The sequence below is a fragment of the Triturus cristatus genome, chromosome 2_1 (genome assembly GCF_964204655.1).
Source record: "Triturus cristatus chromosome 2_1, aTriCri1.1, whole genome shotgun sequence".
Classification (NCBI taxonomy): Eukaryota; Metazoa; Chordata; class Amphibia; order Caudata; family Salamandridae; genus Triturus; species Triturus cristatus.
Genome location: NC_140581.1, coordinates 281,533,662 through 281,561,310, shown reverse-complemented (window position 1 = coordinate 281,561,310; position 27,649 = coordinate 281,533,662). Strand labels below are relative to the sequence as shown.

At 46.0% G+C, this 27,649-nt stretch overlaps 1 protein-coding gene across 1 annotated transcript in view; it reads right to left on the bottom strand.

The window, feature by feature from the left end:
• The window catches only part of WDR70 (WD repeat domain 70), a 1,822,964-nt gene that overhangs the window by 211,156 nt on the left and 1,584,159 nt on the right, over window positions 1-27,649 (bottom strand). The window contains exon 14 of the mRNA XM_085631103.1: window positions 17,385-17,464. Within this exon, the coding sequence (XP_085487229.1) occupies window positions 17,385-17,464 (80 nt within the window). The remainder of the gene's footprint in view (window positions 1-17,384; window positions 17,465-27,649) is intronic.

Genomic DNA, 27,649 nt, shown 5'->3' with positions numbered 1-27,649 from the left:
TGTCTGTGTGCCCCTTTGGCCTTCAATCTTAAAGAAAAGGACAATCTTGGCCCAAGATGGTGCAGATACATAAAAGAGTTTGACACTTATGTGTGTGCGCTTGGTCTTGAAAACCAATTAGAGACTGCTTTGCGTACAGATGCATTATGTAGGTCCTGACACCTAGAAGATAATTTTCTCAGGCGCTCCAGAACCTGAAGAGGGTGCTGTGGTGGGGTGGTCAAACCCTAACCTCTACCACAAGCAACACCTTACCAGGAGGCTCCAGCTGCTCGTGTCACCCACACTGTTGACATTGTGGGGCAGGCGCACCGGAAATCAAGTGAAGTGTGTTCAAGCCCCATGCAAATCGTATGACCAGGTGAAACAAAAACTGATAGCCGTAGATCTACAATAGATGCTTCTCTTTCCAGCGTACCGGAGAGTTATTTTTAATATGCCGGACAAGGCCTAGAAGTGGCTGGCTGAACAATGCCCTCTGTGCCCAAACCAACCCCTCCCCCGACAGATCGCTCGACTTGTGGACACAAGGCTTAGGTGTCATTTGAACATATCGGGCCCACACGGAGGACAATCTCGAAAGGCGCGCCGTGATCGCAGAGAAGCTTCCGCTACCTCAGACTCGGACTCGGAGAAGAGGGTACAATATCACCTCACCCAGAGGGGGAGGTTTATATTGTGAAGGACGCAGACTCGGCTGAGAAACTTACCAACTAACTATATAACTAGAACTGGACAAGAAACCTCCAATTAATTGGGCTATACTAGTGCGCGCCAGCAACGCCTTATCCATTTAGGATTACTAGAGGCCGGAGCCCTGGGCAGGAGGCTTGATGAGCGGCTTCGGCTACTGCCCACTGTTGTAACGGGGTTTGAATTCAGGCGACAGATGCTTCTATTGGGGTGAAGTATACGGAGGAGGAGGAGTTGGGAGGGAAGGGGGTCTTGATTTTCTGTTTGTAAGGCTTAGTTTATATATAATTCGTTTTTTGAGCAAAACTACACCAGACAGGTAAGTTCCACAGTAGCACACTCCCCAAGGATCCACCATAGACCCATCCTTACATTAGAGTTTACCAGGAGGTGATTGAAACCTTGAGTTGTCCAAGGAATGACCCACAGCACCCAACACACACTTCCATACCATCTACCAAGAGGGTATTCACGACCATGACATGGAAAGTCAACAACTTGCTGAACGAGATAAAGCGTGAAGCTGTTCTGCAGTTTTCCAGAGACATAGTCCTCGGGTCATGATGCTGCATGGAACACACCTCATGAAGCCTAACTGCAACTTCTTGGCTAAGTATGGGTACACCAGAATATACCACACAGGTTTTACCATGGCTCCAGGGCAGTAGCAATCCTCATACAAAACTCCCTACCAATGGCGGTATCCCGTGTGACCCAAGACATTTTGGGGAGATTCATACTGGTAAAGGGATCTGTGGAGGGCTCACTATACAACCAGTTAAACGCATATGTCCCCCCACAGCTCGCAACTCCACACTACGATCACTTAGCAACTTTATATTACCTCTCCCTGCTGGCAGGCTTATCATGGGGGCTTATCATGGGGGGCAACTTTAATGACATCCTGGGCCCTTTAGACTCCCTCCAGATGCCCACTTCAGAGCCCAGAGAGGACAGGGGACTGGCCGGCTGGACCTCCTGGTGTACCTGGAACCCCACAGCATGGGAGTACACACAAGTACACACAAGTGTCAGCTGTGCACGGTTTGCTCTTTCGCCTAGACCTCTTTCTGTTGTCAGCACCTGATCTCCTATAGACGCGAGGGTCTCGGATCCTCACAAGGGGCATTTTGAACCATGCTCCAGTCAAACTTCAGGTGAGAGACACCAGAGTACAGGGAAAAGACAAATATGGTGCCTCAACACTTAGTTCCTCACTGACAAACAACTTACCCAAGCCCTGGAAATGGACCTAGAAGCGTTCCTTAATACCAACCAAGAGAATGTGGACTCACTGGGAATATTCTGGGAGGCTTGTAAGGCCACTACGCGGTGCACCGTTCGTTCTCATATGAAGGGACAGACCAGAGAAAAACAGTCCTGTACAGCTGAAGCTGAGTGGAAACCTTGATTCTAAAACTCAAAACCTCTAGTGGGGGCAATCTGCCGCCGTTACTGACCAGGTGTCTGGCTGTAGCGAGGGACGGCCTGCATCATCTATGTTTGGACGAAGCACGCAGGTGTTGGGAGGCCTCTGCCGTGAGGGTGAGCAAGTGGGGAGACAAATTGGGTAAGCTACTACACTGGCTAGCCATTAGGGAGTTGGCATCAAGGGCAGTGCCCCATGTAACTAACCCAGATGTCACTCAGGCCGAGACTGTTGCCACTGTAGCCCCTGCCTTAGCAGGCTACTGTGAATCAATCTGCTCAGCAAGGCCTCGATCCCCATGGGAGACACATAGTACATTAATTGTGATTCTCCCATTGTCCAAGATGACCCCCACTGAGAGAGATGCTCGGGGGGCATGACGGAGGAGGAGCTTGGCAACAATCTCAGAGATCTCAACTCGGGTGAAACACCTGGCCCAGATGGGTTTCCCACAGAATACTAACTATTGCAGGCTGTGAAAACACTTTATGAACCCCCATTGTAGGGATGCTGCTGGAGGCAGCGGACTTCGGTCATTTCCAGCTGAAAATAGACTTGGCCACTTTAGAGGTCCTACTGAAACCCGACAAGCCTTTGGATCAATGCGTCTCATATCGAACCATTTAACTTATCAATATTGAGGTTAAAAGGTTTGCGAAACTGCTAGCTAGATGCCTATATCCAGGCCAATACAGGTTTATTACCCGGCGCTGCACCACCCACTGTATCCCCAGACTCCATCAGGCCCTAGCTAGATTCAGAGACAAAGTGTGCTATGGCATTTATGCTCCTTGATTTCCAGATGGACTTTGACTCCTTGGACTGTGCCTTTCTGTAGGAGGTGCTCGTCGAAATGGGTCTGAGCCGCAGGGTCTTGTCTTATGTCTGGGCCTTGTACAAGAGGCCCCAAGCGCAGGTGCAGGTGACTGGAGTGGTCTCCCACAGATTTCCAATTTGTAAGGGCAACAGACAGGGGTGCTCACTGTCCCTCCTGTTTGCTCTGGCCATAGAGCCCCTAGCAACTTGAATACACTGACGCGAAGGCTTCGACTGGGTGATGGCACTTGAAGGCAGAATTCCTCTCTATGGCGTTGACATCCTCTTGTCCGTGACACAACCAGCAAAGATCGCCCCCCCCCCCCTGCCTCATATCTATCCTCAATGCCTACAGGGGCGTCAGGAATGTGGGTGAACTGGCTTAAGTCCCTCCCGGTTCCTCTTCGGAAGGACAGGGACGAGGAGACCTGGCATCCTGCCCAGCCGATCCAGTGCCTACGTTTCCGCTATTTGGGGATCCACAGGACATGGGAGTCGGAGCTCCCATGGTGCCTTAACCTCCGCCACCTCACTTGCAAGATCCAGGAAGACGTAAACAAATGGATTACACTAATGGTCAACGAGTTGTGGTGGGTGGCCCTACACAAAATGATGGTCCACATGGGGCAACTTTATGTACTTCAGAACTTCCACATTTCCATCCTTAACAACAGGTTCACTGCTATAACCACTCAAACACAGAAAGTCCTTTGGGCAGACAAAACCCACAGGATTGCCTTTGATAAACCTGTCCTTTCAACCTTTGATGGGGTTCTGGACCAGGTCGAAGTCCGGCTCCGCTACTGAGCAGCGCATACCATTGTGGTCAGTGACTGAGTATGTGGGGGTTGGGCAGGTCCATCATGTCGGATGGATTGCACTTCTTTGTGTATATCCAAATAAAGTGCTTTTTTAAAAAGTTATTCTAAAGTCTAGCAAACTTGAGGATATTCTATTGATGGCTTGTGTCTCTTGCACTGCTCAATATAAGGCCGAAATGAGTCAAAGCAAGCACGAAATGCAAGAGAAGAGACAAGGTGAAAAACAAAAGCATTCCGATAACGGTACAGTGATATACCCCCAAATGTGTCTGCCTTGTGCCCAGTTATACGTTTTTGATACCACTGTGGTTCCCGTCTGCCCTTCCCAAGTCAATTCCACACCACACACAGTACATGCCACAAGTGCAGGAAGGTGGGTCATTTTCAAATAGTCAGCAAGCTTCAGGCAAGCTCCAACAAGTCAACACTCACAAATCTTTGACAACATGATGGCAGGTCCCAATGCTCATCGAGGGCATGCCACTGTGTCACAGAGGTAGCAACTCAAGTGGACTCCTCATCTGCGTCAAATGCAGATGTAAATTAAATCACAGCATCAACTTACATTTTCTAGGGGAAGTGTGTTGACTGATGATGGCAGGTAAGTATCTATACTTCTGCTGAATGCTGAAGCTGTTGGAATACCTACCCCCTTCTTGATGGACACTGGTGCAAACTTTCTTAAAAAACTCACATTGACCAGGCACATGACTCAAACGCCTCTCAAGTGCTGAGGCCTGTTTCACAGAACACTTTCACACTGCCGCCACTCATACTAACAGTGATGTGTATTTGGTAAATGCCGCAGCTGAAATTGAGTGCCTTCTGAGCTTCAAAATGCCAGTTGAGATAGGTCTACTTCACGTGCTTTGCCAAATTGCATCACAGGTGACAGAAGAGAATACTGTGAATTTTACACAATTATTTCCTTAACTCTTCAAAGATATCAGCAAATTCAATGATCGCCATATTGATGACTGTGAAGCTAGTAGTTAAATACTTTTGTATGAGAGCATTCAATATCCAAAAGCAGGTGGAGGATGAACTAATCTATTGAAGCAAAACATCATTGAGCCTGTCAATGGCCCCCGTGCCTTGGATGTCCCCCCACTTAGGCCCAGGGTAAAACCATGAAACTGGAGATAAAATTTGAAATTGTGTGGACCTTGCAATTCAAACAGAAAGTCATTTAGCACCTTGTATTTAAGACATGATATACCACTTAATGGCACCAAGTTCTTTATGAATATTAACTTCAATAAAAAATGCCATCAGCTAGAGATAGAGGAGCTCTCCAGGTATATCAACACGTTTGTAAAACAAATGTGGTTTGTACCAATGCAAGCTCCTCAGTGTCATCAGCAGCCGAGTTATTTCAATAAGAAATCCACAAAGTTATTCAGGGCATTCCCTTAAGTTTAAATTACAATGACAACTGACTTGTGTTCGTAACACACTAAAGAGAGCATAAGGAAACTGTGGTATTCTGTATTATTCATTAGTGGACTTGTTACCAATGAATAGTGTTCATGTTTTAATGCTGTCTCTGCTGCTCTGGAATGTTGTATATGTCATTAGAACTTCCACATGTCACAGTCTTGTTGACTGGCTTGGGAAGTTCCTGTCAGTTGATGCCAGCTGCAGTTGATGTTGGATGAGATCTCCACTCTAAGGAATAAACTTCGTGTTTACATAAAAAAAACTGTGTCCTACTTTCATCTAAGATTTCAGACACCCTCATCTAGCGATGCCAAGGACTAAGAGATGCAAGCCTGACCTTAAAAAAAGACAAGTGTTGTTTCTGCAAGAGTTCCCTCACGTTTTATGGCTTCATCTGCTCATGAGGGTATACTCTCTCAGCAGTTCCAACACCCCCAAATGTATCTGCCCTGAGCTGCTGCATGTTTCTTTCCAATTACTGTTCCAGATCCAGCCCTCTAAGAGACCTGACAAAAAAGCAGACTCCTTTGCAATGATCGAAAGAAAATCAAAATGCATTTGAATCAATTCACAACAGGATTGCACATGCTGAGAACGTATACATTGATACTGGACTTCCCACATAAATTGTGGTAGATGCAATTCTGGTGGGCCAGGAGCCATTCTGGCTCAGAAGGACAGTGGCCCAATTCCCCTCATGTTGCTCTGTGGCCAACTCCAGTAAGGGTCTCACAAACCCAGGACAAGCCTATTTACAGACAAGAAATGAAAGTTTGGCCCCTGTGTGAACCTGGGAACACTTTCATCTATTTGTATTTGGTAACCCATTTACTGTCACCACTGCTCTTCAAGCATTGGTTTCCATATTCTTCAACCTCAAAACAATGATGTAGGAGACTGTCATCTCTGCCAAGCTCTCAAGAAAGTGTAAGTTCCAGAATCATTGCAAATATCACCTTTGCGCAAGCATGTGTTTGAGGACGAGGTTACTGATTTTTTCAGACACATTGCCACAGGACAGTATCTACTGGTGGCAATATTTGAATTATCTTGATTTTCAGAGGTGATGGGCATTGCTAGTACAGCGTCAAATAATGTCATCCTAGCACTGAATAAAATATTTGCCACATTTGACATCCCTTCTAAGCCAAATAGGAAAATGGGTCTCCATTCAATAGAAAGGAGTTCAAGCAATGGGCAAACTATCTAGGTTTTGAGCACAGAAAAACACCCAGTTGGAGTCAGGAAAATGGCATTGTTAAGAGATTATGGCTACACTTAAAAAGGTGCTGCAAGAGGCCGAAGCCACCAACTCCTCAATATCCAATGTGCTTGTCATTCCTTGAAATATTCCAGTGATACTCCTCACAGCAGCACCACTGTGTTGCCTGTTTAGTAGAGGCTAAAGACCAAAGTCCCACAACATCCTCCCTCCTGATTATCTGGATCGCGAAGTGTGAGCCGAAAACACTTCAAACCAAACGAGGACAAGATAAAACTCTAGGACAGCAAAAAGAGGAGAGCTTAAGTATCGAAGATAAGGTTCAGAGAGTTGGCATAGGTGAAACTAACTGGGACTCGCAAAGACACTAAGTTATGACCTCAGACTACCTTAAATTGTCACAGATATCAAGGCTTCTATGATAACTGCATGGTGCAATGGTCATGCAATCACTGAAACTCGCCACAGTTCCAAGCTTTGCAAGATAAACCCTGTGAATTGCCATTCACTGTTGAACACTCTGAGGAAGAAGATTCTTAGAAAATCAATAAAGCTAATGGCAGCAATGCCCTACCTGCTCCTTCCTTACTTGCCTCATCCCAACCTTGACAAACTGTAATGCTTCGTGAAAAACTCTGTACTGTTTCTGGAAGCGTGGATTTCTATTTATGGTGGGGGAGGAGTGGTGCGTTGCATGAGGAGTCCGTTGGGTGTAGTGTTCTGACTTCTGCCTGCCCTGGGCATCACTTAGTTGGTGTATTGAAGGCTGCCCCTGCCCTGAGGAAGTGTGTGGGTAGAGGCAGGATAAGAGAGTGCTCTGTAACTATTGAAATCTCATCCACCTATCACCATGAAAGAGTGCTAATGAAGATATTGCAACAATATTGCCTGCACCTCTGTATCAAGAAAACTGTGTGATCACTACAATATGTAAAAATGTTGCAAGCTATCACTGGGCGAACAGTTAGGGATGTCCTATGGAAACCAAAGACTGACCAACCGCTCAATGCCTATATTAGCACTCCAACTGGAACCACGCTGAAGGCTTGGGATGCCTTAACCCGCATGCAAGACTTAACAACCTTTTCCGTACACCCCTCTACATAACAACGCAGACATGGTTCGAATGGTGTGCAGAGCATGGGACAAAACAGTTTGGGCTGTGATAAAAAGGGCTCAGTTTGCAGCAGGTATGAACATATAGGCATTTCGCCCTTTCTGTATCATCGAGAGTACTTTGCATAAATGGCAGGTGGGAGGATGCGAGACCTTGTGAGATTTTTACCCTAACAATAGATTTATAACACTAGCGGACGCTTCGAAGACATTTCAACTGGGATCAGGATAGTTTTTGCATTATGAAAAGATTTGGCCGTTGTTCCCCGACGCGCCACCTGCTTCCCAAATGCTGGAAGTCATCTTAATGATGGCTGGGGGTAAGAGGTTGATTTACCAAATATATAGGGCCCTGAGGGAGGACGCCCCAGGGAAACACTACCGGTGCAGGAGCGGTGGGAGGCTCAGTTAGCGAGGCCCCTAACTGAGAGGGATTGGGAAAAGATTTACGAGGGGGTCAAAAACACCTCCACCAACCTGCGGTTCAAGCTTCTCCAATACAATGTGGTGTATCAGATGTACCTGGCTCCCAAACATCTGGAGCATTAACCCGAGTGCCCTAGATGCAGAGGACAGCCGGCTGACTTTCTCCACATGCTATGAAGTTGCCCAGATATCGACGTGTACTGTCACACCGTTCTATTGAAACTTAATGCTGTCACAGGGTGGGAGGACCCTAGGGAACCGGCATAGGGCTTACTGGGGCTAATAACGTTCCGCAAGAAAAAGAAGCGAAGTAGAAGGGCCATGGTCCCGGAGTTGTTGCTGGCTAAGCGCAGGATCATAATTGGATGGTTGTCCCCTAAGCGCCCGAAGATTGAAGACTGGTTGAGAGACATGGCTGAATGGATCAATGCAGAGGGATGTCATATGAAAACAACCCGCAGGAAAGAAAGAATGAGTGACGACTCGAGGGCCTGGGAGGCAATGCTAGCGGAATTATTGCCGCCGTCAAATGAGTTACATCCATTGATAACGGTGGATATAAGATACACATAGCCGTAATGTTGCAACACAAAAGGTCTTGGCGGTATGGTAATGTGGTAAACATGGGAGATTGTTAATATAAGGCTTATATGTTCAGGATGTTGGAACAATATCTGGTCCCTTTGTCAAACTTTTCCTTCTCTTTGAGATGCCAATAAAAACATATATTTAAAAAAAAATAACATATCAACGCAACCTTTCCGCCGCCCTTAATGTGGTCCCCTTTGATTTATGGAAAGATGGTGGCTGTCTTACTATATCGTATCTTTTCCACGGGTGGGACATTCTCACTTTTGAAAACTACCGGCAGAACTACAATCTACCCCCCCATGAGATATATCATTATACCCAATTGAATCACTGGCTCCTGCAATCTAATATGTGGCTGGCAGCCACCAGGGACCTTCTACCTATTGGAAAATTTGTCAGGTGACAACGGTAGCACCAAGGGATGTATTTCCTTTTTGTATTCATATTTAGCTTCCACTGCTTGCACTGTCCCATCTCGCAACATGACCTTTTGGGAACAGAGTTTAGATCTGTCTATCACAATGGATTAATAGCTCAAAATATGGAATGACATCCCTAGACTTAAGAGATGACTAGGGCTACAGGTAGCACACTATAAAGTGCTATATGACTGGTATCTTTACCTGAACAAATTACATAAAAACTATCCAGATGTGCCCGATCGCTGCTGGAGAGGATGTGGCCTCTTGGGCAATTTCAGACATATTTGGTGGGATAGTCCGGTGATACAGCCCTACTGCGCAGAAATCCTGGCACAGATGAGGAAGATATTGGGATATCCTTTTCTACACACCCCAGAATTTGCCCTTTTAGGATTGCAAAACAAAACTCTTAACCATAAAACACAGGGGGACCAATACATTCTCTGTTTGCACTTAGGGGCAGCCTGGAAGAAACCAGATGCCCCGGCTATGCCACAGTGGCATGTCCCACTACGGCAGTCTTACAACGGAACGGATGGCAGACACCTTCACGGACCCTTGAAAGGACTGACTTCATTTCGGGCCACCTGCTGCGGTTTCTTTCCACAGGACTCCCACTCTTCTCCTGCCCCACACACACACAAGAGAAATACACCTATTTTCAGACTTGAATGTTAGATTTTGAGGCTCAACCCATCTCTTTGTATGCTTGGTTAGTGACGGGCCCAGCTCTCTCGACTCCGACCCACCACACATCACAGTGTAATATGGCATCTCTGCACAGGCCTGTATTTTAGTTATTCAAATTGTCTGGGGATACACTGGGGGGTAATGGGTATGTGTTTGGTGGCTTTTCAAGTTGTGTTTTGAGTTCTTGACAGCACACATGATGATTTCTTCTGTAACAATTACATATATGTACGACATACCTTTCTGATGAACACTAACTACTTTTGGCAATACTGTGTGGATTATGGTCTAAGTCAAGCTGTAACAGTAAGAACTGTTTTTATGCCCAGGAAAATTCAATAAAGAAAGTGAAATCAGCAGATTGACCATGGGTCAATTCCACATTAACACACCCAAAGGTCAATTCCACATTAACACACCCAAGCAGCCCTTATAACAAAGTGAATGTGAGCAAGTACAGTTAGATTTTAAAGGATACTGTTGTATATTCCTGCGTGTTTGGCTTCCAAACGTGTGTGAAAAATATGCATTAAAGTTAACATACATCAGTTAAGTTAAAAGGATAGTAGGGATACTGTTTAATATGCTTGCATGCTCTTCTTCTAATCATGTGAAAAATATGCATTAAAGTGGTACTAGAGTAACAGTTCTTTCCGTTTTCTTGTAACAGTTTCTTAAGATGGAATAGTCCTGATGTTTTGAGGAATGCAATTGCATTCTCAGGGTGCCCCACCAAAAAAAGACAGCTTTAATATTTTTGATCTTCTGCATGAATGCTGTTTGGAGACATGTGTTGCTGACCCAGGAGATACACAACAAATGAGTGAGGGAGTTCCCAGTGTCTTTGTTGAGAGCACTTTGGGACGTAAAAGTCCTCTGCATGGTAAAGACGTGTATCCTTGCCCTGAGTGCCCAAATCTACTGTTGTCTGGATCCCTAATGCAGGTTATTTTGTCATAGGCACATACAAATCATGCCTGTACCATGAGACATAGTCCTGTCTCAGAGATTGCGGTCTTGTTGGAGTGGGAGGGGCACCCTAAGCATAACCCTCATAGTGGTGTAAGGCTACAGCCTTCACCAGGAGCTAAGGAGCACAAGTGCAGAGGTGGCAGCATAACGTGTAGTGATCACTGGTAGTGAACAGGACCTTTTTACTCTGAGCCACTTGATGAGCCCTACAGGCTCACTCAACCATTATAAATGTTCTGCAGCAGTGTGCTTAACTCACCCTTGGCCTACATCAGGTAGATGTGGAAATGCTGCACAACGCAGGAGTAGTGACTGCGCTGGTTGTCTCTGTGCCTGGGAAGGGTACAGTAGAGAGATAGAGCAGTACTGGGTAATACATGTGAGATTGTATGCATGCCTGGGAGGAATACATGACATAAAAGATGTAGTGCTGTGCAGTGTGTGTGCAATGAGAGCATGTGCTAGGTGTATGCATACTTGTGTGGAGTATAATATATGAATGGTGAAGTGTTGTACAGCATAATGAGTGTGTGTGATGCCGGAGTGTGTTTGTAATTAACACACCCTGGTTAAAGATAGAAAGATGTCAGTGCGAAACAGTGTGTGCAAGCTGCATATAATGATACAATGCTGTCATGTAGTTCCTATAAATCTATATAGGATCTGCGTATTTAGACAACAGATTGTGGGATTGGTGTCCAGACTGATTCCAGACACCCCCAACGGGTATGTTCACCTGTTTGCAAATATTTGTCATCTGCCAAGCGCCAAACAGGCTGTGTGAGAAGGGAAAGCTCTGCAAGACTTCTGCCTGTCACCAGGACTGGGAGCCAAGGTCTGCTAGTTTCCCTGCTGGGTAAGGGGACATCATCCAGGGAAACCAAGACCACCTGCCTTGGAGCCTGGAGCAACAGAGCTTGCCTGCTTGCCAAGACCAGTGTGAGGAAGTGGAGAGCTTTGGAGCTCGCAAGGTCCAAGGGGGAGCCCTACTGTGAGGACTCTCTGTACAAGGTTTAAGAATTCGGTTGAGCAGCAATCAGGACATAGACTATGTGCAGAACTTTTTTGGGTGACCCTTGTATGCAAGGAGAGAGCTGCCATCAATTGAGCCAAGTATCGAGAGATGTGCTGGGAGTGCTGAGCCCACACCGCCTTGTTACAGTGGCCCCCGAAATGGTGGATTTAGGCCTAGATCTTGGTACTGGGGTGAATGTATGATATTGTTCAGCTTTCTGTCCATCAATTGTTCTTTTTTGTATTTGTCACCCCGAGTGGGATGGTTATGCGCAGACGTGGGTCCCGAACTCTCCATGCCACTGGAGTCAAGCTAGCTTGGCTGGTGAGGGGTGAAACTCCGAAACTGGTCCTAGGGTGCTTTCTTGAGCGGCAGACCCTGATGCAGAGGTCTAGCCCGGGACCAGGGTTCAATTCCCCGCCTCGGCGGGTCTTGGGCTCAAAAATTCCACGGACCTGATAATTCTCGCCTCGGTGCCATTCCAATCATGGAGTCCCACTCTGCAACTCTGGGCAATAGCTTGCTTAATCTCCACAACGGCCCCCACAAAGCTAAGGATGCCTGGCCTCCACCTTGGGGGTGCCCAGGAGTGGACGCCTCACAGGGAAAGCCAGGATGGGTTCCACAGCGGTATTCGTACAAGCGCCTTGAGACCCTTGCGGGTGAGTAGTGCGCTAGACAAGTATCAATTTACATTACATTTACATTCTTTGCAGTCCAGGGAGGACCTGTTCCCATAGGGGACAAGGTCAAGACTGATTTGCATATGGATGGACCTAACTGGAATGGCATGGGGAGCAAAAAAGCGATGGATTTAGGCCCAGATCTTTGTACTGGGGTGAATGTATGACATTGTTCAGCATTCTGTCCATCAACTGTACTTTTTTCATCTGTATGCCAGAGGGGGCCACTGTTTAAGTAGTTGTATGACCAGCAAGCCAAGACTTGTGAATGCCTGAGCAGTCACCTCATATGCCAAGAGGGCCGCCGTGGTGTGGGCGATTGAACCTGAGGAGTCTATATTGCGTCTGGAAGGTACCATGCAACCCTGTGTGCCAGGAGAGGCTGCCGGGACCAAATCATCAAAGACTTCAGGCAGTCGCCTGGAACTGGAGTGAGGCCGTGACAAGTAGATTTAGCCACACCAAGATATCTGCCCTGACTGACTCCTGAGGACAAAGAAGACGCAGAGAAGAACAAAGCACCCTAGCAGCTGAAGGTGCTGCGCCACCAAAGACATATTTGACTGAAATCCTGAAGAGTCTAAAGGCAAGTGGAATACGACTTAATAGTTTGCATTCCCTGATGCGTCCACCAGTAAATGGGCAATAACCCTGAAATCGTTACACGGAGCAGGGTGGGACAGGGTTTTGCCTGACAACTACTAGAGCCCCGACCTCAAGAAGGATTTTGTTATTGCATTGGGATGTCACATTTCTTTTCATGTGTATAGTTAGAAATAAAATACTACTTTTCCTTATAAAAGTAAGTATTTTGCAGGGCATTGATTTATTGTTCATACTGCAGGAAAATGTTTTCATCAGAAATCTTGTTTGAGATCGAAACCTAGTAAAAACTGTTCAATACCTCACACCAGCTTCACTCGGAATTGTGCTGTCTTTGCATGATGGGTGGTGTGTAGCTGTAATTCAAGCTGGTGCTTACCAGTTTGGAGCCCAAGGATTTTGTGAAGTCCACAATATTTGGGGTGGTGTCAAGTAAGGTTGCTTCCTTGAGCTACTTTTGTTAAGGCATGTGGCATCTGGTAAAAGCCATGAAAAAATGTGTGTTTAGTGGGTTTCACTTCAAAGGGTAGTAGGTCATTTAGGTCTCTATCTCACTGTGAGCAAGAAATAACATATCTATATCATTTGCAGATGAGATTTTTAAATATAGCTTTGTAATATCATATTCAAAATGCTATGAGATGTACATCTGTTTTGGAAAGTCCAGCAGAGGTTCCACATGTATGTTGAGTAGTGTGAGTGCAATAATTGAGCTTACTATGTTTAAGACTTTTACAATAATGCATTTAATATAAACAATTTGTTATTTATAAGGACAAGTGACCCACTGAACTATAATAAGACTGAGGTGCACTTTGTGAGCAGTTCAAGGTGACGACCCCATAAAGACTGGTCAACACCAAAAAACCTGCAAAAACATGCAAGTTTGCCGGCATTCCTGAACCTTTGCAGGTAGTCCTAAATCTTCAGAATTACTGTAATTTCACTCCTAACAAAAGCAGCAATAAATCTGCTTTCAAAGAAAAAAAGTGAAGCAAACTACCCAAAATTGACGGTGTGAAGTTGAAGAGGTTTCTCCATGGCAACACAAGATTTTTTCCAATGCACAGACGAAATTAGGGCTATTTACTGTACTGATGATGTATTTTTTTATAACACATTTTATTGATTTTCGATGATTCCAACTGGTCAGACACCCTACATGAAAACATTGACACCAGGATAATCTGGATGTACACTGTTGGTATACATCATTGACTACAATAAACTTGTAATACAACGCAAACTTTACGCAGACAGTTCCCAACCCCACGCAATAAAGAAGGTGTAAATGTGTACTCAAACATGCAATACAAGTATGCTGTGTGCAGTTTAGGGTGATCATGAGAATGGTATTAAGTATGTCCATCAGGGGGTCTGTGGAGGAAGGGGAGCAAGGTCGATACCCTGATATGTTGCCCATCGGGAGCATATTTTCCTATGTTTACGGGGGCAACCTGGTGCCTAGAAAACTGCCAGCTCGGCGCCCGGATGGTAGGAGCCAAAGCGTGGCGCAATTGCAGATATTAATAAAACTGTGATTTATGCAACTGGAATTCCACCTACAGCTGCTGTAAGGATTTTAAGGTTGTTTCCCTCATTATATCTCCCACTGTGGATATGCCTACCACGTCCCACCGACGGAATCCAGGCAAGGCAGCAACGTGGCGCAACTGGGTTCCATGCAAGAGGGGAGTCACCTGGGTCAGCCGACCATACCACCCCATCCGCCTGACCACATACCGCCAGAGCCCAATTACAGTCCTGCCAGCAGGGGGTAGGAAATCAAGGCTCCGTGCGCTATAAAGTAGCTGCGGTAGGGGGCCCCCTTCCAATGCTGTATGTTCCAGTGCGAACACAGGATCCAATGGCAAAGTGTACCACCATTCATTTATGATCAGTAAGTGAGAGGCAGTGTAGTAAGAAAAAACGTCGGCTGAGGCGATACCCCCACAATATGTTGATTGCGCACAGGTTTGAAGCTCTACCCGAACTGCGCCACTATTCCACAGGAATTTGTTGTGGATGGCATTAATATTTGCAAACCAGGCTCTTGGTATGTGGTGCGGGAAGTTTTGTAACCGATACCGAGACAATAATTTAGGTAAGGAGACCATCTTAAAAATCGCCGAGCACCCGTACAGTGAAAGTGGGAGAGAGGACCATATGGTCATCTCATCTCGGAGAGCGGTGAGGAGGGGATTAATGTTGCAGGCCCATGAGATCTTTGGGCAGGGCGATATATAGATATCCAAGTATTTATAACCCCGTTGCTCGAGTCAGTTGGGTCGCCCATTTGTCACTGCCCTGATTGCCACATACTGGGAATAAGATGGATTTGGACGGATTAGTGTGGAGCTTGGTGGTCTCACTAAAAACGCGGAGAATCTGTAGCGGTCCCAAAAACCAAGGGTCCGTTATGAAAAAGAGGGCATCATCTGCATATAAGGCAATGCGGTCGGGATGCGATCGCACCCACTCAAATTCCCAAAGCACTGGATTCCTGCGCACTCAAGCCGCGAGGGGCTCCACTGCCACAGCAAATAGAAGGGGGAATAGGGGGCAGCCCTGCCGCGTCCGACAGGGAAGGGGGGCCGAGGTATGACCGGCAATGCGCACTGAGGCGGTGGGGTCCATATACGGACATATGCCCGAAAACGTAGGCCGAAGTTAATGGCCTCCAAGAGCTGGAATAAGTACTCCCAGCTGAGGGAGTCAAATGCCTTGTCAATGTCTGCAAGCATTATAGCCACAGGGCACCCCAGTTCATGGGCCATCACCAAGGCATTGTGAACCAGACGGATATTGTGCCTGGTGGCGCGGTGTGGCATAAAGCCAGATTGATCTGGGTGGATCAAGTCCTGTATGCAGGCACGCAGGCGATAGGCCAGGACCTTGCCTAGCAGTTTGGGCTCGAAATTAATGAGGGAGATGGGTCTATAGGAGGACAGCTCTTCTGGGGGGCGGCTTGGCTTCAGAAAAAGAACAATCTCAGCCTGCCACCAGTCTTGGGGCAGCCGACGTTGCTCAAGCACTACATGTATTGCCGCTAACAGGTGGGAATTCAAAGTAGACCTGTGGGACCGGAGGAATTCCACAGGGAATTCATTGGGGCCAGGGGCCCACCCCGGGCGCAGAGCAGTAAGTGCCTCACTTAATTCATTGGCCATAATAGGGGCATCAAGCTGATCTCTCATCTGGTCGGTAAGTTTCTGAGGGGGAATATCCCTAAGGAACTCCGCTATCAGGTCAGGCAAGAGCTGCTCCTGGAGTGAAAACAATGTGGAAAAGTAACATGCAAATTCCACACTGACCATCCTTGGGGACAAATGTAACAACCCATTTGCACCTCGGATAATGGAGACAACGGCCGGCGACCTCCCCACCTGACAAAACCTGTGGTGCATTGTACTCGATTTGTTCCCCCCATTGATAGATCTGGTGTTGCGATGCCAACCAGATCTCTTTAGCCTCATCCATAAGGTGGTGTTGTAACTGCTGTTATATTTGTAGTAAGTTACGTTGGAGGGAAGGGCTGGGATATAGAGTGTATTGTGTCTCAAGGGATGTCTGCTGGGCCTCGAGCTAATCCCGTTGGGTGGAGCGTTTGCGCAAATTAGCACTGTAACTAATGTCAACCCCTCAGATTGTGGGCTTTAGAGCTTCCCAAAGGAGTATCTTAGTTAAAACGGAGGCGGCGTTTAAATCTATGTATTCCTGGATCGCCCCAGTAAGTGTCTCCTGGTAGTCCGGTCTCAAAGGTGCCATGCTGACATTCGCCACTTAAATGGGGGTTTACGAGCTAGTGTATGTAATTTGACAGAGACTGGAGAGTGGTCCAACAGCCCCCTAGGAAGGTGTGAGGCTTGGGAAAACCAGTGAATGTAGCTGTGTGGTGTTAATAGGTAGTCTAGCCGGGAGAGGGAACTGTGGACATGTACGTATAAGCTGGTTCGGCAGGGTGATATTCTCGCCAAATGTCTGACTAACCCAATGTGGTAGCGAGTGCACTTAATTTGATGTACCTGCAACAGGGCTGATGATGTATTTTTACATATAAGGAATTGCACACATTACGTTTCAGAATGTGTAAATGTTCAAAAGTGTGAGCATGCGTGTAGTCTTAGAAGTCTAGGACTATTATAATTGCCCAGAAATAGTCCAGTAATCATTTGTTAATTCCAGGAAAGTCAGAAATTTGCTCCAAATGCAACACATTTCCAACTTTCTTTGAGGCCTAGGCCCATGATAACTTGGACAGAGGCAAACAGGGCAGACTGTAATTACTAAATGTGAGAGTTGATGTCCCCTTTATCATGCATTATATTTTTATTGTTGCTTAAAAATTTGTACTTGAAAATGTATTGCATGGACTCATTATGTACATACGATTGTTTAGTAAAATAGTCTTGTAATAAAAAAATAAAAGTGAAATGATTACTTACGTGTTATAATATAATCTTGCGTCAAAGTCTCTGCTTGTTTCTCTTTTCTTTTTGTTTTCACTACACACAGTTTTGCCCCCCTAAATAAGTCAAAGAAAAAGAATAAAACAAAGGTTCAATCACAATCTTTCTTTAATAACAATAAGAAAACAATGCATGGAATAATAACTTGGCCCATAAAACATTGAATGAGCATAAATAGAATACATATTATGCTTTAAAAAATGTAAACACGGAATGACTTTTTCAACTGATATTTAGGATGTTGAAAGACTGAATCTTTATATCACATATTGAAAGTGTGTGAAAGAAACAGAACAATAATGGCATTCAAAGTAAGAAAGAATTTCAAAAAGGTTGAATACCAACGTTGAACCAACAAGAAGTCCAACCCCATTCTTTTTGGTTTTCATTCCATGTACTTTTATTTCCCTGTATATTTCATACATTAGTAATTTGATGTAACAAATAGATTTTAATTAAAAACAGATCAAGGGTAAGCACAACCTCTCACCTACATCACTTCACAGTGGCAAATAAAAATTAGATTATCACAAAGTAAAATCAATGTTTATTCCATTAAATATCTTATTTCTCTTGTGCAGACCATTAAAATACATGGGTCCATATTCATTTTCTAGTTCTTGAGGGCTTTAAATGTAATGCTCGTATGAGTACCAGGAATATATCAGTTAACTAACTATGCCATCCAAAATAGTGCTACTGGAGTTCTACACAGCTTATCAAATCTGCAGCAAGCACATGCCCAAATATTTAAGGTCTATTTTACATAAATGCAGGTGTTGGATACTAAACAACTAGATCAGGATAGCTAATAATTCTTAACAACCTATTTGCCTCTCCCAAACACTTTGCAAGGTGTACTCACTGTGCTGAGAAGTAATCAATTCTGACATTTTGTCAATGTTTGTCAACATTTTGTAAATACATTTCATGAATTTTATAAACCAATAATGAAGGCAGTGATCATATTGCTTTAACAATTATTGAATGTGCATTTTTGTTTTTAAATAATCTGCCAATATCAAGAGAAGAAGGAGGACAGGGAGCCTGATAAGAGGTCCAGTGCCCTTGCTACCAAGAGTCGGCTAAGCAATCCTAGAGGGTCACTTTTCCTATAGTGTATCCCTTCAGGTTTCTGTGATTACTGGGACAGTCTGATGGGCATATCTTTAATAGGAATTGGTGCCCTCACACCCTCGTGCCCTCTGGCTGTTTATCTTCACCTCCTCCTGGAAGCTCTGAATTGTTTGTACCACCATTGACAAAACGGGGTCATTCATCTTCACGGCGCCAGCCAGCTCTCCTGCAGCGCTCCCTTCCGATCTGATCATTTGACCTGGTAGTGACGTTAGCTGTGAAGGGGAGTAGTCCCATTTCAAGTCGCTGAGACTGCCACAATCAGATGTCTCACGTGGATTTTTCCTCCCTTTTTAGGTCTCGCCTGAGCCAGCGTATGCGCTGTCTCAAGCGAGACATTTAGTAAGCGGGTTTTGAAAGTGCTATCCAGAGGCTTTTGCTGGCCACCAGCTTGCTGTTACGGGCACAAGTGCGCGCAACGTGCACAGCTGCCATCTGGCTTTCGTCAGCTTGTTTTTCTTTCACTTTCGCGCGCGATTCCCCTCCCCCTCCTCCCACTCCCTCCTCGTCAGCTCTTCATTTTTTTTCTTTCACTTTCGCGCCGCCGTGTCACTTTCACGGCCGCGCAGCCATAGCACCTCAATGTTTGCTATGCCTCTCCCGTTCTCTGCCTCTCTGTTTTGCTCACGCAAACTCCCTCCCCCTCCCTCACCACAGAGCGTGTCTTTTCACTATCAGCCTGGCCGCGCTTCAACTCCCTCCCCCTCCCTCACCACAGAGCGCGTCTTTCGGCACTCTGATCAGTCACCTCTGCGGGCCTTTATTCAGGCTCCGGGGCGCCGCCATGTTCGTTACCGTCTCTGCCTCGCCCGTTTTTTTGGGGGCAATTGAGATCTGCAAACCGCAATGTATTTAGTCCTCACGAAGAAAAGAAGTAAAGGAATAAGTCATACCCTGGAATGCTTAGCTGCTTCTGAAACGCACAAACTGCAAAATACATTCCACTTCCAATTTAAGAACCAGCAAATAAAAGAAGTCATTATCACGGTGCTTGATTGGGATGTTTGTATAAACAGTGGCGACTGCATGCAGCAAATGAACACGGATGGAGCACAGGTCACACGATCCAGCCCTTGCCAGTCAGCTTTCTTGGGACATCTCTGCACACCATGCGAAGTCTAAGGTCCCCGTCATCCATCCTCTCAGCATCAGCTCAGTACCCTGGTACATTCCCTTCTATGCACTACTGACATCACATCTACTGCTCCACCGTTTTTATAATTCACGTGTGCGCGTTGTTTATTTACCACTGAAAACAACATGCTTCACGGAATTCAAAAAGATTAGTAAAACACTAAAAAGAAGGGACGAGACTTGCTAAAAGCACCGCTTAGAGTCAATTATAAATATATGGAGCAGGGGAAGGGAAAAATAATCCCACAGTCTTAATGATCAGAAGCAGTTTTCCCTTATTTTATTCTTTGCATGACATTTGCTAAAGTACATCAAACTAGTCTCAAGCGTAATTTTCATTTGGAAAGTTTGTGCAAAGTCCAACCTGTAACAGACAGATGTGTATACAAAATGCCACGTAGGAATGAAAACAAGCATTGGCATAGTCAATAGGTCTTGCCTTTGGGACCTTTTAAGTGTTTAGCCATGCAACAGTTGCTGTTGCACCAAGAATATTGTGCTGCATAACTAAATACTTAGAAGGTCCCAAAAGCGAGACCTATTGGCTATGCCAATGCTTGTTTTTGTTATGGATTAGCGTGGATGAAGGAAAACCAGATTCTGAGCTGCTGTTCCAGTTGGCCCCCTCGTCTTCGCTGGAGGCCGATAAGCTGACATCGGAGATCTCAGAGTCATCTGTTAGTGAGAAAAAAATGTCAGGTATGTCAGGGGAACGAGTCTGTGTTGAAAGGGTATTCACTGTCTCACAAGTTAACTCAAGATATTTTGGCTCCTTTAATGGAGCTCACAACAAGATTTGTGGGAACGAGATCATACAGGGTTAAAAAATGGCCTGCGTCAGAATTATCCTGAGCATTGAGGGAAAGTTAAGCCACAGGGGTAGGAATAATTTCAGCAGCCACTTGTTCTTCTCTTCCCTTGCCCAGCTCTGGAGTTTCTGATGAAAGTGCCCCCTTTTGAGTAGCAGTACCGAAAATGTTGGAGATTAATGGTTGACAGTCCACTGTATCCCAAGAGCCCTTGAACAGGGCTCTTTCATGGTTTCAATTTTATTAGATTTGTCCATGCTCTCAGCTTTTTCATTTCCTTTGCTGCCTCGCCCCTCCGATTTTTTGCCGCAGTTTCCACTCAGAGGTTCTTTTTGTGCTAAGGGCTGGCTTGCAGTGGCCAAGGGTTGTTGATTGTTCATGGCTTTGCCAGTTTTCCCACATCGTCCTGACTTGTCCCAGTTCAGGCTATAATGTTGCACCTTGTAAGCAGAGAAAGGAAGTCTCTTATTCCGTGGCCAGCGCCTCCTCCTTGTTACTGTGGCTGTAGCTGTAACTGCAAGACAAACTTGAACTTGTGTGTGCTCCCACCACAGACCGACCAGGGGCACCGAAGTCACAGAGAACGCCTGGGCGGGAGACGCGCAGTGTCAGCTTGCCGCAGGCCAACAAGCGCAACAAAGGATTGATCGGACTGCCCGGGTGCCCAACACACCTACGTGAAGGAGCTCCCCAGTGGGCCCGGGCGTATGGTAGTGGAGCTTCTGTGACTCGGGTGAGTAATCACTGAGATTCCCCACATCTTTAGCGAGGCATCGGGTGTTTGATTCGGGATACTGGGCTTAGACCCGAGGAGCGTCTCGAGCGGGACGGCTACTCGGACGCCATCTTGTCCCCGACGTCATACTGCTGTAGGGCTTCGCCTTCTAAAGGCAGACGTAGTGTGCATACAGGAGACTCACATAGAGGGAGCGCAAAGGCATCTCTTGAAATCATTAGGATATAGAGTACTTGGAGGACAACACAAAACACACGGACAAGAAGGGTGGCGATTTTGTCCTCAAATGCTACACTACAATTTCCTCGAACAATGGCTGATGAAGCAGGAAGATGGATGATAACAGACTGCTGTGTATCCACTGGAGAATCATTAACCATTTACACAATCTATGGTAGTATCCTTGACGATCCACGGTTTATTTGATCAGGTAAATAGTGAACTTGAGGCCTGGTCACTCCCTATGATTTTTTGCAGTAATTTTAACATAAATATCACGGCTAGCATGAGATTGAACTCACGAACAAAGGGGACATACAGTGGCAGGAAATCTAAAGTATTCCGAGCATTAAGGGCACTATGTATAGATCACATGCTCAACGATGTATGGAACTGGCAAAACGCTTCAGATCCATGTTTTACTTTTTTTTCTAATCCTCACAAAGTTCATGCCCGACTTGATTTTATACTGGTATCTTATTCCCTTCTTCATGAGTGTGAGATAGAAAAAGCCCCACGCTTACTCTCTGAACATAACCGTATAGTAATAGAAATCAAGGGAAAATAATCTAGACTCCAGCCCAGCTCTTGGAGCTTCGAGCGAGCCCTACTCTTGAATGAGGATAATTGCTAAACATATGAGGAACTGGATACCATTGTTCTTAAGGGAAAATGTAGGTAGTACAGGAATTGATAATGTCTGGGACGCACTGAAAGCAGATAAACCGGGTTGGAAACCCTTAGATTCTCCCTGAATCTCCAAAAAAGAAAACGGCAACAAACTCATGATTTACAAGTCACGTTAGGTCAAGCAGAAGAGGATCTGGTCAAAACGCTTAAAAAGGGAGAGGGGATTGAGGAGGCACAGGCCAAGGTAAGAGTAGAAAAATCACTCTTTATGGAAACCATCGCTAAACATACAGCATATGAGTGAAGTGAGCAGGTGGGGCATCACTTGGCCGTGAGAACCAGACAAAAAACTACTCAAAATACAATACAGGAGATTAGGGACACTATACCAGGACTCGTCTCAGATCCAGACAGTATCCGAAATACGTTTTTATTATACTACCAAAAGATATATCAGGACAACCTCTCAGGAGATCCTATAGAAATCAAGGAATATCTGAATTCAATACCGGGAGAACAATTTTTGGCAGAAGATCAACAACAACTAGACGCTCCCCCGTATTGGGTCGAGGTATTACTAAGCATTAACAGCCTGCCTAATGATAAAGCCACAGGGCTGGATAGCATCACGGCTGAATTCTACACAATAAATTCACAGCAACTCAAAGATTGCATGACCCTGCTATTTAATCATGTATTCAAAGGGGGTAAACCTCTCAGCTCCTGGTCTTCCGCCAAAATTATGATCTTCATTAAAAACAATAAGCCGGCGAGTGAGCCCGGCTCTTATCGACCAGTAACACTGATAAACTGCGACAGCAAGATATATTCCAAGCTCCTGGCATCCCGTATAACACCAATTATCCATAAAGTTGTCTATGAGCATCAGCATGGATTCATCCCAGGGAGGGGGACGATTGATCAAGTTAGGAGGGTAATCACACTCTTAGATCCCACAACAACATCTAATGACCCAATGACCGTAATTCTACTTGACGCAGAGAAGGCTTTGACAGGGTCTCCTGGCCTTTCTTATGGGAGGCCCTGTCAAGGGTCGGTATCAAAGAGGGGCTATTACAGGCCATTAAAATGCTCTATTATCAGCTAGTGGTCAGGGTCTGCGTTAATGGCACACTGTCGGAACCGTTTGACATAACTCGGGGGACCCGACAATTCTGCCCGAGCTCACCCCTACTATTTGCGATCTATATTGACTCCTTTTTACGACAGCTAGAAAATAATACGATCATGGTGACTCATGGCTGGGAAACGAAAGTGTTGGCGTATGCCGACGATGTCGCCCTTGTAACCCCACATCCAAATGCGACTCTTCAGGAAATTGAAAAAGAAGCAGATAGATTTGAGAAACTTTCTGGATATGCTCTTAATCGCTCTAAAACACAGCTAGTGATTAATAAAAATACAACAATCATTAATCACAGAATTACGGGAAAAGCAACTTATCTAGGGATAGATATATCCGCATAAATAGATGATATCATCAAAGACAATATAGAACCTCTATTAACTAGAACCAAGCAAGACTTATATAGGCTAAATAACCTTCATTTATCCATTATTGGGAGATGCAATGCTATAAACATGCTTTTTTCTCTAACATTTTATATTTTTTGCAAGCAATTCCACTAGAATTTTTAAACGAATGTCTAAAGAAAATGGAAGATTTGTTCTCCCGATTTAAATGGGCATACGCCAAGCCAAGAAGGGCCATCACATTTCTTACGCTTCCGAGGGAGAGAGAAGGATGGGCCTTACCCAACCTTCAATCAATCAATCAATCAATCAATCAATCAATCAATCATGTCACTTATAAAGCGCACTACATACCCATGAGGGTCTCAAGGCGCTGGGGGGGGGGGGTAGGGGGGGGGGGAAAGCTGCTACTGTTCAAAGAGCCAGGTCTTGAGGAGTCTCCTGAAGGTTAGAAGGTCTTCGCTCTGCCGCAGGCGGATAGGAAGGGTGTTCCATGTCTTGGCGGCGAGGTGGGAAAATGATCTGCCACCGGTGGTTACTCTTCGGATGCGGGGAGCGGTGGCTAGGGCGTGGTCTGCGCAGCTGGCGGGTGGGGGTGTAGAGGATGAGTCGGCTGTTGAGGTACACTGGTCCGGTGTTGTGGAGAGCCTTGTGTGCGTGGGTGAGGAGTTTGAAGGTTATCCTCTTGTTGATGGGGAGCCAGTGCAGGTCTCTCAGATGGGGAGTGATGTGGCTGCGGTGAGGGACTTTGAGGATCAGGCGTGCGGATGCGTTCTGGATGCGTTGGAGTCGTTTCAGGAGTTTGGCCGGGGCTCCTGCGTAGAGTGTGTTTCTGTAGTCCAGTCTACTGCTGACGAGGGCCTGGGTAACTGCCCTTCTTGTTTCGGTTGGGATCCACTTGAAGATCCTGCGGAGCATGCGGAGGGTGTTGAAGCAGGAGGAGGATACGGCGTTGACCTGCTTCTTCATGGAGAGGGTGGAGTCGAGGATGACCCCTAGGTTGCGTGCGTGGTCAGTGGGTCTGGGGGGTGCTCCTAGTGCAGTCGGCCACCAGGAGTCTTCCCAGGCCGAGGGGGTGGATCCGAGGATGAGGACCTCCGTCTTGTCCGAGTTCAGCTTCAGTCGGCTGTTTCTCATCCAGTCGGCGACGGCCTTCATTCCTTTGTGGAGGTTGGTTTTGGCGGTGCAGGGAGAGGATCCGCTGGGTGTCGTCGGCGTAGGAGATGATGTTGAGGTCTTGGTGTCGTGCGACGTGGGTGAGTGGTGCCATGTAGACGTTGTACAGCGTTGGGCTGAGGGATGAGCCTTGGGGTATGCTGCAGATGATCTCAGTGGCTTCAGAGCGGAAGGGGGGGGGGGCGGACGCTCTGTGTTCTGCCAGAGAGGAAGGAGGTGGTCCAGTCCAGGGCCTTCTCTTGGATTCCAGCGTCGTAGAGGCGTGTTCGCAGTGTGCGGTGGCAGGCGGCTGACAGGTCCAGGAGGATGAGGGCCGCGGTTTCTCCTTTGTCGAGCAGGGTCCTGATGTCGTCGGTGGCGGTGATGAGGGCAGTTTCGGTGCTTAGATTGTACTACTGGGCTACCACAATGTTATACAACCGGGTTTTGGTGCAAGAGAAACCAACCAATAGACGCACCAGAGAGGCTCCAAATCCACTTGAGCTTATACTAGGGGGTGAAGCTTCGGGATGGCTATGGCGTTATCTAAATGATAATCCCTATACAAAAGTTAGATTTAGACATTACCAGGGGGATTTAAAGTTTGGAAAGCTGTCCATAGATTACTTGGTATAGGAAGAATGAATTTTTACACAACATTGTTAAGCAACCCAAATCTTCCTGGAACATCTAAAGACCAAACGATTAAAAGATGGGGGGAGCTCGGGTTGCTGAAACTTGGGTCCTTCTTTTCTGTCGAAGGATTTGTTTCTTTTGAAGAGATTAGGGATTTTGCACTTAAAAAGGGAGGTGGACCAATTGGCTTCTCTAGAAATTGTATAACTTACACATTAGTAGGAAACAGGGATCCCTCCATACACACCATCTATAATCTCTTCAATGCTCTGATGAAAGATGATCTGGAACGGTGGTCACTAAGATAGAAAGAGCAAATTGGTATATCGAAGGCCTTATTTAAGCACTCATTCAAGATGGCACGAAAGGTCTTAATCCCGGCTCGGTTACAGGCACAATATTAGAAGACCTGCTTTTCGTTCTACTATACTCAAACAGATAGCTAAATGGGGGAATGGTAAACTTTTTGTCCCCGATGTGCTTTATACCAGGCAGATTTGGTCCACATTTTTTCTTCTTGCAATACGCTCACGAGCATAAAACAAGATATTACTAAATTCTTTAAAGAAATTCTTGGAATAGACTGCCTCCCATTTGCCTGCATGATGGTTTTAGGGGTGGTGGAAACCGAACAGGGGAATGCGGTCAAGAGCTACTGTTTATAGCCTTTGTGGTCCTACGACTTTGTATAGTATCCGCATGGCTGGATCCTAACCCCACAACTTTTCAGCAGTGGCTTGCCCGCTTCTTGGCAATTTATAACCTAGAAAAAGCAGCATATGCAAGAAAAGAGATCTGTGCATGAATTAAGGTTGTCAAAAGGTGGGCGTCAGTGGCAGGATGGATAGAGGAAAACTTAAATTACTTAGGTGAAAGTAATGGAGAAAAGATTGGTTACATTGCAGAATGTGTATTGGGAATTCAAGATCTTGTGATTAGTTAGGACTGTCAGGAAGATAAACCAAGCAGCCCCCCAGGATGGGTGGGTTGGGGTAAAAGAGGAAAATGCACTATTGTTATGACACAGAGGACAATCCATCGTGAAATGGTTCTCTTCTGTACAGCTTTCTCCTTTTTTGCTCCCACATAGCTCACGGAAAATTAAACGTTCAGCCTGAACTCTCTTGTGCGGTCAAGGTACAATGACAACACTCTTTTTGGGTACAGGCAGTGGAGTCTCTCCTCTTTTGTGAAGAGTTGAGATGGAGCGAAGAAAGTAGTCAAGGTGATGTGCTGGCCTATATAGAGTTGAGTCACAAGCTTTATAAGGAAAAAGGCATGGGACCAGAGAACCAGCATGTCTGGGTAAAAGGTAGTAAAAGGAGGGTGAGCCGAGAGAGCTTGCAGTGTGCTTACCATCTAGGCCGATGTTGTGGCCTCTAAAAGGCAGTTTTGATGGTCAATCGCCTAAGAGGACAATTGTGCAGAGGTTAAATAGGTGCACCTATGAGAAAAGAGAGGACCAGGTTGCGGTCCCATTGAGGCATGATGAAGGGCGTGGGTGCAAATATATGCTGCAGGCCTGTAAGGATCGTAGCCACAACAGGTAACTTAAAGAGAGAAGGTTGGCCCGGCAACTGCAACAATGCAGAAAACAAACCTTTACTGTGCCCAAAGTAGAGCCCTGCTGGGTCAAAGACAATGCAAACAAGGGAACTCATGCAGGTGCAGATAGGGGGTCAACGTTGTGGGAAGTACACGATGACACAAATTTCTCCCAAAGGCAGGAGTATACCAACTTGGTAGAACGACGCTTGGCTGCCAGAATAACGTTACAGATTTAGGAAGGAAGTTCAAAAGCTATCAACTGTCGCCATTCAATCTCCACGCATGCAGGTGGAGGGTACACAGGTTCAGGTGCAGAACCCTGCTCTGTTGTGCGACAGAAGATCCTCCTGAAGAGTAAGCCTGATCGGAGGAGGCATGGCAATGCTCGACAGCTCGGGATACCAGACTCTCTGTGTCCAATCAGGAGCTACAAGAATGACTTGGGCCTAGTCGTTCCTGATCTTCTTGCGAACTCTGGGACAGGAGTGGTACTGGTGGAAAGGCTTACAGGAAGCCAGAGCTCCACTCAAGACGACAAGCGTCTCTGAGCAAGAGTCTCCTTGGAAAGTCGAGCATGCCGAACTGATAACATTGCGCGTTCTCAGAAGTGGCGAACAGATCTAACCAAGGCTCTCTCTACTGCAGAAAGAGATCTCCTACCAACTCATAGTGAAGATGCCAATCGTGATCCGCTAGGCATCTTCGGCTGAGTTTGTCTGTTCTGGCATTAAGAGAGCCTGCCA